The 15,802-nt window shown below is 47.2% G+C and overlaps 1 protein-coding gene across 3 annotated transcripts in view; it reads left to right on the top strand.

Moving 5' to 3' along the window:
• LOC148505539 (syntaxin-binding protein 4-like) overlaps window positions 1–15,802 on the top strand; it is a 164,560-nt gene continuing 148,758 nt past the window's right edge. For all 3 annotated transcript variants that reach the window (XR_015869886.1, XM_088448177.1, XM_088448178.1), the window contains exon 1: window positions 1–86. Coding sequence is in view for 2 of the 3 variants with exons in the window: in XM_088448177.1 (XP_088304303.1) it covers window positions 22–86 (65 nt within the window). In the remaining variant the exon portion in view is untranslated. The remainder of the gene's footprint in view (window positions 87–15,802) is intronic.

Genomic DNA, 15,802 nt, shown 5'->3' with positions numbered 1-15,802 from the left:
CATCCGAGGGCCTCAGATGAAATGTCCTATCTCAAACCATTTGGGAAAGACCTGGAAAGATTTGATGGTCTGTCTTTAATATACTGGTGAGTAGTATTCTTGTCATGGCTCTCGTGCAGGTGCCGGACTTGTGAGCTTATAAAGATGTTTGTGAATGAGTTTAATGGACTTGGTGGTATGTTATAATGGATCAGCTGGAATTTCCTGTGTTCTGTGAAACCTTGGACAGCTCCTGCGTTGAGGCGACCCCCCCCCAGTATCTTCTCTATTGCACAGTTATCTAGTAGGAGCGACCCTCCTTACTAGTGTGTAGGTTTCCTTAAATGCCCCTGTGTGTATAGCTGTGTAAAGTGCTGTCTTTGCAATATCTGATAGTGAATCTTTGTAGTTTAGTTCACATGGAAATACACGGCCCTTGTAACCAGTAGGGGCCCAATGCAGCAATTCTGATTGGTGACAGGCCAAGAAAAGGATTCTGTATTTCAGATAAGTGATTACAAGTGCGAGACGTCTACTCCAATGCTGTGCGTGCGGGCGCAGAATGTCATACTCATAGTAAATAGGGTGTAAATGGTTTATGGAGGAAGTTTGAAATATAGTGAAATCAAATATTCTGTTTCAACTGTGAGAGGCTTGGGGGGAGATTTAGCAAAGCTTGGAGAGCGATGAAGTACCAACCGATCAGCTTCTAACTGTCATGTTAAATCATACTTGCCTACTCTCCCATGAGTCGCGGGAGGCTCCCGATTTTTCGCAGAACCTCCCGCACCCCCGAAAGAATAGGCAAATCTCCCACATCCCGCCCACTTCCTAGTAAAGCATCCAGGATGGGGAGACTTTCCAAGCAATTTGCAGGTCCATAGGGAGGGGGCGGAGATAAATGACGCGAATCGTGGCATTTAGCCCCGTCCCCTCCTCACGGACCCACGAATCGCGGGGTTTTTCTGTAAAGGGGGCGGGTCTAATGATGGCTATAGTCAGGCACAATCCCCCCCCCCCCCCCCGAAGATGAAAGCAGCAGGTACCTTCCCGGGAAGGTGCACCAAAAAGTCGGTAAGTATGTGTTAAAGGCTGTGTTTGTCAAAATGGCAGGTAGGAGCTAATTGGTTGGTACTTTATCTCTCTCCAAACTTTGATAAATCTCACCCCTATTAACTAACATATGAGAAAAGTCCTGCAACTCACAGGAACAGGCCAGGAGCCCAGGTACCTGGGGTTATAGTGAAGAGCCAGCATCGCTGTTGTGCGGCTGGGTTTCTGCAACCGCAAAGACAGAACCCAATAAAGCAAGCACCTGATGATGATATGTAGTGATATTGGTTAATAATACCCCTTTCACAACGTAAACCCTGTTCGCACCCGGGACTTTTTACACAGGTCCATCCCTGGTACGACCCGGCTGAGACCTCTTTTAGACTGGATGCTCAACCCGGCTTTTTGCCAGGTCGATGACGTCACCGCCATCAAGTATCGAGCCGGTGCTCCGGCTCTTCCTATGCTGTGAACGGATCCTGGGTTGCTTCGACCCGGGTTACCTGTTCGCACTGCACCGCGAGCCGGGTTGAACACTGCTCGTTACCCGGGTTGAAATGCCAGGTCGCTCGATCCTGGTGATTTGAACCTAGCCCTGTCACACTGAACATTAACCCGGGTTGCTGCACGTTCACGTGAAATAACCTGGGATATTGCTGGCAGTGTGAAAGGGATATTATTTGGCTGAAGGCCTGAATTCTGAAGAATGTCACTGACTAGGGCTCCCATTTTTTAAATCAGTGACTTGGGGGCCTATGGATCAGGCTGATTCTTACATAAAATTATGCAGAAACTGCAGTTTCTGCATAATTTTATGTATTGTCGCTATGTACTAACATAGCACAATGTTGGAGATTTCACAGAAATATCTGGCAAAGTGCTAATTAGCGCTGCAGATCACAGCCGCCATTATTATCAATGGGGACTACGATCTCACCCCTATGTACTAAACAGCAAAGCTTTTCGGAGTTTAGCACCGTAGTCTACACCATCTTCAGATATCGTAAACTACTGAAAGCCTGTGGGGGCTCCAGGTGCAGGATAGAGATCTTTTGATCTCTCCCCCGCAGTACCTGGCCAGCCCCGGAAGCTGACGCTGTGCGCATGCGCTATATCAGCTTCCCACGGGGAAGTCTTTCAGTTCTGTGAAAGGCTTCTCCTAAATGCAGGTAATATAACTAGAGGGGACAGTGGTTACCACAACCGCTGTCCCTGCAGGGGCATTTCTACAGAGGAGGGGGCCCGTGTGCAGTCTCCTACACGGTTCCCCCCTCTCCGCCCGGCAACGCACTGAGCTGTGCGCAGCGCTGGAGTTATAGACTCTGGGCACTAGAGTGTGCCCAGAGTCTATAGTGTATGCACAGGTCACCGGGAAAATGGCCACGGCACCCATTTTCCCTGCACTACGCATGTGCAAACGATGGGAAAATGGCCGCCGTGGCCATTTTCCAGTCGTTTTACAGCGCCGGACACCCGCATCGACGTGGGACTCCGGGGAGGTAAGTAATATTATGGGTGCAGGGTGTGCGGTACGGGGCCCGTGTTCCCCGCACACCCTGCACCCATTATACATACGCCCCTGTGTCCCTGCAAGTTCCCCGTAGTACATAGCCGGGATATTTTTATTAAAAACTTAAATATCCCCAGCATGTTAGGTACATAATAATCTCGGCAGTACCGTGATTATTAGTACATAGACCCCTTGGGTTCATAAATTAAATAGTTTCTGTTTATCTCTTAGATGTATTAAAAACAAACCAATACAAGCAGAGGTATAACTATAGTGAGTGCACAGGGTGCCATTGCTATGGGCCCCAGAAGTTTAGGGGACCTGCCTCCCCTGCACCAAGATCAAATACAGTACCTGATCAACCAGCAAAGGGAGGATTAGCCATGGCCTCACTGAGCTGCTTCAATCACAATCACATAAATTATTATTATTATTTTTTTTACAAAAGGTCTTGAAAGGAGGGAGTGAAGGGTGGGGGTGGGGGGTATTCTGCAGATTGCAGCTACCCATATAAAATAATTAAATCCTCCCTTTGTAGGGGCCATGAAACCCAGTGACAAATTGCTCTGCGATCACTCACGCAGTAAGAAAGCCATGGCAGAGTGAGTGATGGGAGGTCAGCATTTGGGGGTGGTGACAGGGGAGTGGTCGGAGAAACGCGGGCGTGCCTGTCTATTTGAACGCCATTGCATGGGCGTGCATAAATTAGTCACTGCGACGGCATACGAAGCTTGTGTATTCACTGCGTACAACGAGGTTAGCAATTTCTGAGTAAGGTCAGACCCACTGTAATTCTGCGTGAGGGGCCGATGTTACTGATGCATACGCAGGACTGCAAGGTATTACGGATGTGAGATAGTGGTAGTGGGTGTCTCTATGCTGGCTGTGCGACGGCTGTGCGATTACATTCATTAGCATAATTTTGCAGCAGACCTCCGTGCGTAATCGCAGCTGCGTTCCGTAGTGAATCAGGCCTTATATTCCCTATCACATGCACACTGGAGTTAATCTTTGTTGGGAGCCAGTTAGCCTACCAGTATATTTTTGGAGTGTGGGAGGAAACCAGAGAACCCGGAGGAAAGCCACGCAAGCACAGGGAGAATATACAAATAATAAGAATTATGGGTAACGTGAGCCACTGCTATTGGCCATAAAATGTTATATATATATATATATATATATATATATATATATATATATATATATTAGGGATGTGCAGGCTCGGATAGGTTCGAGTTTGCACGTGGAGTTCGGATTTTTCCCTCCAAAAAAACGGAACTCACAACGAGGCAAAACGTCATCTTACATGGACGAACATCATCATTCCTGGTCTTTTGTCCAGGAATGATGATGTTCGTCCATGTAAGATGACGTTTTGCCTCGTTCTGAGTTCCGTTTTTTTGGAGGGAAAAATCCGAACTCCACGTGCAAACTCGAACCTATCCGAGCCTGCACATCCCTAATATATATATATTAGGGGTGAGCGGGTTCGGATTTCTGAAATCCGAACCCCCCCGAGCCCCCCCGATCCGAGTCCGATCCGAATCAGGCTCGACTTTTCCCGCCTGACTCGGATCTGAAATCGAGGCAAAACGTCATCATCCCGCCTTCCGAGTCTCGCGGGTTTTGGATCCTATATAAGGTACCCACGTCGGCGCCATTTTCTCACTCGGCTGTGGACAGTGAAGAGGGAGGGTGGGAGTTAGGGCTGTGTAGTGTAGTGTAGTGTAGTGCTGCTGTTGTCCACTACTTCAAAGTCCATAGGGGCTGGCTGTGTTGTGCTGTGCTGCTGTTGTTAATAGGGGCTGTGTCCACTACTTCAAAGTCCATAGGGGCTGGCTGGACTGTGTTGTGCAGTCAGTTCTCCATAGGGGCTGTGTCCACTCCAAAGTCCTGTGCAGTGTCCCAGTCCTAAAGGAGTGCTGCAGTGTTGTCCAGGGGGTGCTCTGTCCATCAGGGGTGCTCCCCCCAAGTGCTAAAAAAATAATATATTTTCTGTGTTTGTGAATTGTGTGCGCAGTAGCCGCACGTGCATCAACAAAGTAGTGCCAAGCGTGCGCCTGTGTCATAAGTAAAGGGCCGGCTGGCTTGACCGTTAAGGGTGCTGTAACCCCCGAAAGTACACTCAAGTCCAAACCAAAAAAAAAATTATTTTCTGTGTTTGTGAATTGTGTGCGCAGTAGCCGCACGTGCATCAACAAAGTAGTGCCAAGCGTGCGCCTGTGTCATAAGTAAAGGGCCGGCTGGCTTGACCGTTAAGGGTGCTGTAACCCCCGAAAGTACACTCCAGTCCAAACCAAAAAAAAAATAATTTTCTGTGTTTGTGAATTGTGTGCGCAGTAGCCGCACGTGCATCAACAAAGTAGTGCCAAGCGTGCGCCTGTGTCATAAGTAAAGGGCCGGCTGGCTTGACCGTTAAGGGTGCTGTAACCCCCGAAAGTACACTCCAGTCCAAACCAAAAAAAAAATTATTTTCTGTGTTTGTGAATTGTGTGCGCAGTAGCCGCACGTGCATCAACAAAGTAGTGCCAAGCGTGCGCCTGTGTCAGAAGTAAAGGGCCGGCTGGCTTGACCGTTAAGGGTGCTGTAACCCCCGAAAGTACACTCCAGTCCAAACCAAAAAAAAAATTATTTTCTGTGTTTGTGAATTGTGTGCGCAGTAGCCGCACGTGCATCAACAAAGTAGTGCCAAGCGTGCGCCTGTGTCATAAGTAAAGGGCCGGCTGGCTTGACCGTTAAGGGTGCTGTAACCCCCGAAAGTACACTCCAGTCCAAACCAAAAAAAAAATTATTTTCTGTGTTTGTGAATTGTGTGCGCAGTAGCCGCACGTGCATCAACAAAGTAGTGCCAAGCGTGCGCCTGTGTCATAAGTAAAGGGCCGGCTGGCTTGACCGTTAAGGGTGCTGTAACCCCCGAAAGTACACTCCAGTCCAAACCAAAAAAAAAATTATTTTCTGTGTTTGTGAATTGTGTGCGCAGTAGCCGCACGTGCATCAACAAAGTAGTGCCAAGCGTGCGCCTGTGTCATAAGTAAAGGGCCGGCTGGCTTGACCGTTAAGGGTGCTGTAACCCCCGAAAGTACACTCCAGTCCAAACCAAAAAAAAAATTATTTTCTGTGTTTGTGAATTGTGTGCGCAGTAGCCGCACGTGCATCAACAAAGTAGTGCCAAGCGTGCGCCTGTGTCATAAGTAAAGGGCCGGCTGGCTTGACCGTTAAGGGTGCTGTAACCCCCGAAAGTACACTCCAGTCCAAACCAAAAAAAAAATTATTTTCTGTGTTTGTGAATTGTGTGCACTGTGGCTGCACGTGCATCAACAAAGGAGCAGCGCCAAGCGTGCGCCTGTGTCCCATAAGTAAAGAGCCGGCTGGCTCATTTCTTAAAGGGTGGTGTAACCCACAAAGTGCACTACTCTCCAGCAAAAATAAAATAATATTTTCTGTGTTTGTGTGCGCTTTAGCCGCACGTATATATATCAATATAACATAAATGGAGGACCAAACTTTCTCCGATAAAAATAAAATAGGGAAAGATCAAGAACCACTTCCTCCTAGTGCTGTTGCTGCTGCTGGGAGTTGTTCATCATCCCAGAGAGGAAGTAGGAACATCACTACTTTTACTAAACAATTGACCCTCCAACAGTCCCTAGCGATGAGGATGAAGTACGACAGCAGTCATCCTGAAGCAAAACGTATAACTGAGGCCTTGACTGCTATGTTGGTGTTAGACGTGCGTCCGGTATCCGACATTAGTGCAGTGGGATTTAGACAATTGATGGAGGTAGTGTGTCCTCGGTTCCAAATCCCGTCTAGATTCCACCTGCATCCTCAAAGCAGCAGCGACAAGCGTGCGTCTGTCTGTTAAAGGGTGGTGACACCCTCAAAGTGTGCTACACAAACAATTAAAATATTGTTCTTTTTTTTCTGTCTTTGTGAATTGTGTGGGCTGTAGCCGCACCTGCATCCTTAAAGCAGCAGCGACAAGCGTGCGTCTGTCTGTTAAAGGGTGGTGACACCCTCAAAGTGTGCTACACAAACAATTAAAATATTGTTCTTTTTTTTTTGGTCTTTGTGAAATGTGTGGGCTGTAGCCGCACCTGCATCCTTAAAGCAGCAGCGACAAGCGTGCGTCTGTCTGTTAAAGGGTGGTGACACCTCAAAGTGTTCTACACAAACAATTAAAATATTCTTCTTCTTTTTTCTGTCTTTGTGAATTGTGTGGGCTGTAGCCGCACTTGCATCCTCAAAGCAGCAGCGACAAGCGTGCGTCTGTCTGTTAAAGGGTGGTGTAACCCTCAAAGTGTGCTCCACAAACAATAAAAATATTCTTTTTTTTTTCTGTCTTTGTGAATTGTGTGGGCTGTAGCCGCACTTGAATCCTCAAAGCAGCAGCGACAAGCGTGCGTCTGTCTGTTAAAGGATTACATCGGTGACAGCATCCAAGTAGGCATGTCAGACAGTCCGTACCTGTACTGGCAGGAAAAAGAAGCAATTTGGAGGTCCCTGTACAAACTGGCTCTATTTTACCTGAGTTGCCCCCCCTCCAGTGTGTACTCCGAAAGAGTGTTTAGTGCAGCCGGGAACCTTGTCAGCGAAAGGCGTAGGAGGTTGCTTCCACAAAATGTGGAGAAGATGATGTTCATAAAATGAATTATCAACTCTTCCAGGGAGACCAGCCTCCAGAACGTACAGAGGGACCTGTGGTTCCAGCAGGGACGAATTAATACTCTGTGAGGATGAGGATGTACACACTGAAGAGGGTGAGGAATCGGTGGATGAGGAGGATGAGGATGACATCTTGCCTCCGTAGAGCCAGTTTGTGCAGGGACAGATAAATTGCCAGCTTGTTTTGTGGGGGCCCAAACGAACCAATCATTTCAGCCACAGTTGTGTGGCAGACCCTGGCGCTGAAATGATTGGTTTGTTAAAGTGTGCATGTCCTGTTTATACAACATAAGGGTGGGTGGGAGGGCCCAAGGACAATTCCATCTTGCACCTCTTTTTTTTCTTTGCATTATGTACAGTTTGGGGCCTAGTTTTTCAATGCCATCCTGTCTGCCACTGCAGTTTCACGCCTAGATGGGTCACGTGTTTGTGCCGCCCACTTGTGTCGCTTAGCATAGTCATCCAGCTACCTCGGTGCAACCTTTTGGACATAAAAACACTATTGTGAGGTGTGAGGTATTCAGAATAGACTGGAAATGAGTGGAAATTAAGGTTATTGAGGTTAATAATAGCATAGGAGCAGAAAAACCTACAAATTCTGTGATTTTAGCTGTTTTTATGCTTTTTTTCAAAAAAATACAGATCCAAAACACAAAACCCAGAACCCAAAACACGCAAGGGTGGTTTTGGCAAAACCAATCCAGATCCAAAACACGAAGAAAGATCCAGATCCAAAACCAAAACACAAAACACGAAAAGTGGCCGGTGCACACCCCTAATATATATATATATATATATATTGTGATGTCTTGGGGTTAATTAGCTCGGCAGAGGGTGAATGGGTCCAGTGTTTAGTTGCTTAATGAGGGTCCACACACAGCTTTCAGGTGAAAATAAACGAGGTGATGCTTTACTTCCAGCATATGAAATCAGGAAACAGAAAATTACAAGCAAACCTAGACCTTGTTTAGGGCACTAGCTCACTTCTTCAACCCTCTCTATAAGGGAGCAGCTGGTCTGCCAACATAGTCTCTGAGATGGTGGTCCTTCCTGCCACATGCATCACTGGACCTGGCCGCCTGGCCTGGTATAGCTTCCTCAGCTTACACAGTCTCTGTGCCTTCCCTGTAGCCTCCAGGTATACAGAGGCCCTGGCTTCCTCAGTCTGCAGCCCAGCTGCCTCAATGTCACTCAGTCTGAGAGTTTGTGGTCCCCCCTTACCTCCTGCAAGATCCAGACACCGGCCTCCTGGCCCCCAATGGCTGGCTCAGCTTCACTGGGCTCTCTGCCGCCACAATCCCACATGGACTGTTTCCCACAGCAGCCTGACTGGTCTGCCTTCACATCAGCCCACACCTGAGCTCTATCCACAAGGCAGCCATTAGGCATCTTCCCACAATGCTTTTCTAGTCTGTGTGGGTGGATCTCCCCTGCCCCACACAGAATCTGCTGCTCACCAGTGCCACCTCTGGTGATACTGCCACAATATATTTTATATATATATTATATATATATATATATATATATATACAGGGCTATTTTTCGGGAAAAATAGGTTCAGGAACTGTGGGTGGAGCTACTATAGAAAAACAATTCGTATTTAGAAAAGAAGGCACTAAAAAAGGACTTTAAAATAAAACTTTTCTCATGGAAAATACATAGCATGTACATATACAGTATGTAAACAGAGGACCTGATTCAGCACGGATCGCAATTGCAACAGCATACTCAAATCGGCCAATTGCTGCGCACTGCGCGGTGATTGCACTGCGATTACGGACACACTGTGGAATCAATCGCTGACAGTGACAGGCCATGAGCGTTTGGGGGTGGTGATGGGGGAGTGGTTGCTGATATGCTGTCGTGCCTGTCTGTTTGAATGCCGTTGCATGGGCGTGCATAAATTAGCCCCTGCGATTGCATACGCAACTTGTGTACTCACGGCACGCGATGAGACTTGCAAATTCTGAGACGGGTCAGACCTACTGTAATTGTGCATGAGGGGCCGATGTTACTGATGTATACACAGGACTGCGAGGTATTACAGATGTGAGAAGGCAGTAGTGGGCGTCTCTGTGCTGGCTGAGCGTTGGCAGACATTAGCATATTTTTTTGCAGATTCATTGCGTGCGATTACGCAGTTGCGATCTGTGCTGAATAAGGCCCAGAGTTTGGTCAGGTCAGAGGAGAGCTTATTTTGTCAAAAATTAGGGATGGCCATCAGTGGGTTAAATATCGATGGTCTCATCAGTGTTTAACATCAATGGCATTTGACCATTGACTGGGAACCATTGTTGAAACTCCCAGCAGCAGGCCATTCATGGAAAGGGGCAAGGCTTAGCAAGCTGCCGAACTAATAAGGGAAGGGGCTTAGCAGGTCATCAAAGCTCCATTCCCCCATTGTCAAGGGAAGTCAATGGGGGAATGAAGCGATCTGTGGTGGAGAACCATCGTATCTCCGCCATCAATGGCAAAACCTTCGACCATTTGGTGGCAAACCATCAATGGTTGATGACCATCACTATCCCAAATTTCCAGGTATAATCGTTAGGAGGTAATGGTTTTATACATCCTTTAGTATACATATGAAGATAGGGACAGGTTATCTTTTTTTCAGGGGTGTGACATGAATACGAACCTTACATTTGCAAAGATGCAGCTCATCTTGTCAATTATGTTAAATTCGTGGCTATGTAATACTTATGCCATGTTGTTCTGTAATAAATAGAGATGTGCGCCGACCCCTGTGTTTTGGTTTTGGATCTGGATCTCCCCTGGTTTTGGATCTGGATTGGTTTTGCCAAAACCTCACCTCCGTGTTTTGTTTTCCGGTTTTGGTTTTGGATCTGGATTTTTTTCTTAAAAAATCATAAAAACAGCTAAAATCACATAAAATTGGCCTGTTTTTGTTCCTACGGTATTATTAACCTCAATAACATTTATTTCCACTTGTTTCCAGTCAATTTTGATCACCTCACAACTCACTATATTGTTTTCATCCAGTTTAGGCCCAAAATTTGCACCAAGCTAGCTGGCTGACTAAGCTAAGTGGCAGCAGTGGGCGGCACAAACACGTGGCAGTTCAACTTCCAACATGGCACATCAGGAAACAAATGTTTTTATTATTCAAGAGAGGCCGGAGGGAGTTGGAGTATGTATGTAGTTGAAGGCAGGACAGGAACAGGAAGGGTTGATTGGTAGTAAATTTCATATCATTTTTTAATTCCAAAGAAAATTTATGAGGGAGAAGGGGAGGGGAGAAGGAATTTACAAAAAAATATTTGACAAATTCACATCAGTCCTTGCCCCAGAAGAATCCTTGAGGGCCATGCCTGCTGCTGCTGCTGCTGCTGGGAGTGGATTTTCTCATCCCAGAAGAGGACCAGGAAGACTTCTAGTAGAGCTTTCCACATGAAAAAGCATTTCCCAACCTGTACAGGGACATAAAAAAACATAGTTAGTGGCCTCAAAGTGCCACTTAACCACCACAGATATGTGGACAAGCGTAAGATCTATGACTTAAGGCAGGGGTAGCCAACACTGGTCCTCGAGAGATACCAAAAGTGCATGTTTTCCAGGTCTCACGGAATCACAAGTGTCACAAATAATTAACTCCACCTGTGATTCTTTCCAAATGTGTTGGTGAGTAATGAATACACCTGTGCACCAGCTAGGTGGTCTGGAAAACATGAACTGTTAGTAGTTCTCGAGGACCGAGGTTGGCTACCCCTGATTTAAGGCCTTACGTTGTGTCTTTCTTGAGAATCCTGCGCCTGCTTCTACGGCTAGGAGTGGATTTTCATCCCAAAAGGGTACCAGGGAGATTGCTTTCCAAAACAATTGACTGTTAAATAATCCTCTGCAAACCTTCCGAAAAAGCATTTCCCCACCTGTACAGGGACATTAAAAAAAACATAGTTAGTGGCCTTCAGTTCAAACTGCCATTGTACCCACTGTCCACTTAACCGGAGCAGATATTGTGGACAAGCGGAACAGAGTAGCAAATGCAACATTTAAGATTTAAGTCTTATGTTGTGTCTTGAGCGCCATGCCTGCTGCTGGGAGTGGTTACCAGAAGGGATGAAGACATTGTTTTTTCTTCCCAACGGACACAGGGCCTGATTCAGAGCCGGACGCTCTGACCAGAGCGCTCGCTCTGAATCAGGGCCCTCCTACCTAAAAATGGAGCGGCCTCATGGACCACCCACAGCTATAGCGAGCGTCCATGATGATGGTCGCGATGGTCAAAACCATTGCGACCATCGGGCTTGCGACGAGACCCTGCGGTAGGGTCTCACTGCCGCAAGCCCTGGAGTGATTTTGGCTCTATCAGAGCCAAAATCACTCCCACTGACATCACTAGTGATGTCAGTGGGGCCGGACCCAGACGGTAGGCGTTCCCATGGGAACGCCTCCGTCTGGCAGCCAAGCCCCCGGCACGCCCACCAAAGGGGGCTTGCTGTCACTCACCATCGACAGCACGCCCCCTTTGGTGCGAGACCCCGAGCGACGGATTCCCCGTCGCTTGCCGGGTCTCGCGCATGCGCACGACGGAGCTCCCTCCGTCGTGCGCATGCGCACTTAGGCACCATCGACCCGCTTGCGAGCGGGTCAGAATCAGGCCCACAGATCTGAAGAGATGTAAATAACTACTGACAGGAAAAAGAGGCAATTTGGAGGCCCTTACACAAAACTGCCTTTGCTTTACATGAGCTGCTCACCTTTCAGTGTGTACTCAGAAAGAGTTTTCAGCACAACCGGGAACCTTGTCAGTGATCGGCCCCAAAATGTGGAAAAGATGATGCCCATCAAAATGAACTACAAATTCTGCGAGAAAGACCTTTACCGTCAATTACGTGCAAAAATTACAGAGGCACCCGTAATGGTGGATTCCAGCGGGTAAAAATTTATATTGTGTGAAGATGATGTATACATCACCCCAGTTTATACCTTCACCCAAGACTATATCATCATCCCATACTGTGTTGTGTATAAATTACAGCTGCGCTCCCTGTTAGATTGGGGATTCCACTTTAGTGGATGTGAGTTCCATTTTAGTCCATATCATCACCACACCTCCTACACATCTTCTGACCCTGGCTACAGGAGAAGCAGCTGCACTCTGGAATACGGTTGCATGAAGTTGGCCATCTGCCTCGCTGAAATTCAGGTAGAGGGGCCATGGGTAGGGACTGGGAGTAGGGACACTATAATCAGATTTAGCTGCTTAATTCTATTTTTGAAACCATATTCTCTAATTTCACCTTTGAAAATGTTTATGCAAATCTCAGCAGAGGCGTTTTGTGATGCCATGGCTAACGCGCACACAGATACACAAAAAACAGATTGATTGAATTCATTTTTTTTGTGCACTTGGGAGAGCACCCGAACGAGGCACCAGCCTCTTGATAAACAACAGAGGCAGCACCCCTAACACACACAAAAAAAAAACAGATTGATTGAATTAATTTTGGGGGGGCACTTGGGAGGGAGAGCACCCGAACGAGGCAGCAGCCTTTTGATAAATGACACAGGCAGCACAGCACCCCTGCGCACCTACGTTGCTGGGCAGCACAGACGGTGTAATTGTTAGCGTTACTGCCTCACAGCACTGAGGTCATGGGTTTGATTCCCACTACGGCCCTAACTGTGCTTGCGTGGGTTTCCTCCGGGTACTCCAGTTTCCTCCCACACTCCAAAAAAATATACTGGTAGGTTAATTGTCTCCCCACAAAAAAATTGACCATAGTGTGTATGTGTGTGTGCATGTCATAGGGAATATAGATTGTAAGCTCCACTGGAGCAGGGACAGATGTGAATGGTAAGATATTCTTACCAAGCGTGCGGAATATGTGTGAGCTACATAAATAACTGGTAATAATAAATGTGGCTAACGCGCACACACAAAATATTTGTTTTTATTTCACACTGGTGGTGTGGCAGGTTAACACGCACACACAAAAAATTAGTTTTTATTTTGACACTGGTGGTGTACACAAAAAATAGTTTTTATTTTTTCACTGGTGGTGTGGCAGGCTAACACGCACACACAAAAAAATTGTTTTTATTTCACACTGATGGTGTGGCAGGCTAACACGCACACACCAAAAAATTGTTTTTATTTTCACACTGGTGGTGTACACACAAAAATTAGTTTTATTTTTTTCACTGGTGGTGTGGCAGGCTAACACGCATACACAAAAAAAAATGTTTTTATTTTCACACTGGTGGTGTGGCAGGCTAATACGCATACACAAAAAAAATTGTTTTTATTTTCACACTGGTGGTGTGGCAGGCTAACACGCACACACAAATAATAGTTGTTGTTTTTTTTACACTGGGGTGAAGAAAAGAACCCCTAACGGAGAGACCACCCCCTGGACAACACAGCAGAACAGCCAGCCAGCCCCTATGGACAACAGCCAGCCAGTCCCTATGGATAGGACAACAGCCAACCCCTTTGGACAATAGCCAGCCCCTATGGACAGGACAACCTCAAAACAGCTAGCCAGCCCCTATGGACAACAGCCAGCCCCTATGGACAGGACAACAGCCAGCCCCTATGGATAACAGCCAGCCAGCCCCTATGGACAGGACAACCTCAATTATGCACAACAGCAGTGCAGCACAGCTCCCAGCACAACCTCACAAGTCACAATGCACAACAGCAGCACAGCTCCCATCTCCCTCCCTCTTCACTCTCCACAGCCGGAATGAAAAATAGCGGCGATCGCGGGAGCTTTATAGAATCCAAAACCCGCGAGAATCCGACAGTGGGATGATGACGCTTTGCCTTGTTTTGAGATCTGAGTCAGGCAGAAAAACCCGAGCTGACTCGGATCTGACTCCGGAACCCCTAAGTTCGGGTGGGTTCGGATCTCTGAGATCCGAACCCGCTCATCTCTAGTAATAAATAAACTGTTCGAGAGCTATAATGCATAGCTCTAGAACAGTTTATTTATTACTAGAGACACAACTAATGCTTTTTGAAGTAACCGGTAAATTACTGTGCCGTTGCTCCGTTAATCTGATTATTTGAATTTTAAATTTATAAGTGAGAGTTATGCTGTATGTCAATTACCATCCTCCATGAAGCCGACTTATGTTGCGGCTTGCCGCTATTAGGCCCTGCAACTGCCCGGATGAGCCTGTGTACTTGCCTACCCTCCCGGAAGTCGCGGGATGCTCCCGTTTTTCAGGTTACCGATCCCCGGTAATATTCTCCCCATTCTACCCACTTTACTAGGAAGTGGGCAGAATGCGGGAGAAGTGCCTACCCTTCCGGGGGTGGGGGGAGGACCCAGGCGTAGTACTGTTATTGGCATTTTCTCAAAACAACTGTATAAAAGTCACAAATAGCCATGTAATTAACACTAACACTATTGAAAACATAAAGCTACAGCAAAGTAGGTGTTATATACAGTATACAAACAAGATCTGTGTGCTGAGATAGTAAACCGTAAACCTAAGTAGCTCTTAAACCTGTTGTTACTGGAAATACTACCTCATCCCGGTGGTGATTCCCTATCCTCGCCATCTAATATCAAGATATTGGGACATTCAGCCTGAATGCCATTGTCAAGTGTGACTTGACGATCTGACTGCTAAGAGTTCTTTAGAAAGTGTAATGCCTGAGAGTAAGAAGTTAACCGGTGACTGATTGGATTTCAGTGTTGTCCTGGGAATCTCATCAGTAGGATTGGTAAAGGAAGCGGTGTTTGTGTAACTCATCCTGCTGACTGCATAACCCCTCGCTCTGTGCTGCAGACTCAGATCAGCCCAGCTGCTGTTCCTGCAGCAGACACACTCTCCTGTATGGACTCTGCTTGCCTGGTCATAACAGTCCATGTAATCAGCAGCATTAAACGGATTAAGGGCTAAAGCTTTTGTCACTTAAAGTTCACATCAAGTCCAGCTCTGGGTAAGAACAGTTTACTTGTCAGGATGACAGGGAGCTGACACGACATCAGCTTCTGGCTGACGCATCGCGGCTGCAGTGTCAGGGTTGCTATTTAAAGGGACATTATACTGAGTCAGTAATAAATTTTGTTTCGTATTACTTCTATGTTCATATAGAGTATAACAATTATATCCAAATGGGAAAGCGGTCAATGCAGGGGCGTAACTAGACCTAGGGGGGCCCCATAGCAATTATTTCACAGCCCCCCCATACTGGGTCCTCCTCCCCTACACTCCTCCTCCCTGACTTACCTCCGCTCCATGTTCGCTTCCTCCTTCAGCAGTGTGCTGCACAGGGCAGGCACATTTACCCACCAGTTAGGCTCCATCTCTCCTCACTGACTGATGCTGGGAGGAGCCATGCTGAGCCTGCTGGGACATTTCCAGGTCATGGCCACTCCTCCTCCCAGTACCAGTCAGTGAGGAGGGATGGAGGCAGGGCCAACCAGGAGGGCAGATGTGCCTGCCGTAGGTGCAGGGGGAGGGCCGGGCCCCGGAGGCGGCCCGGACCCCATAGCAGCTGTACCCCCTGCACCTATGGTAGTTCTGCCAGTGGGTCAATGTTAGGCGCAACGTAGGTCATTTATGGAGGGGCGCGATGTGCAAACGCAATTGACACATCCCCTTTGCAAACAT

This window comes from Taudactylus pleione, unplaced genomic scaffold (assembly GCF_031769625.1).
Source record: "Taudactylus pleione unplaced genomic scaffold, aTauple2 ptg000451l, whole genome shotgun sequence".
NCBI classification, from domain to species: Eukaryota; Metazoa; Chordata; class Amphibia; order Anura; family Myobatrachidae; genus Taudactylus; species Taudactylus pleione.
The sequence above is the reverse complement of the archived record's forward strand: the minus strand, read 5'-3'. Positions and strand labels throughout refer to the sequence as shown.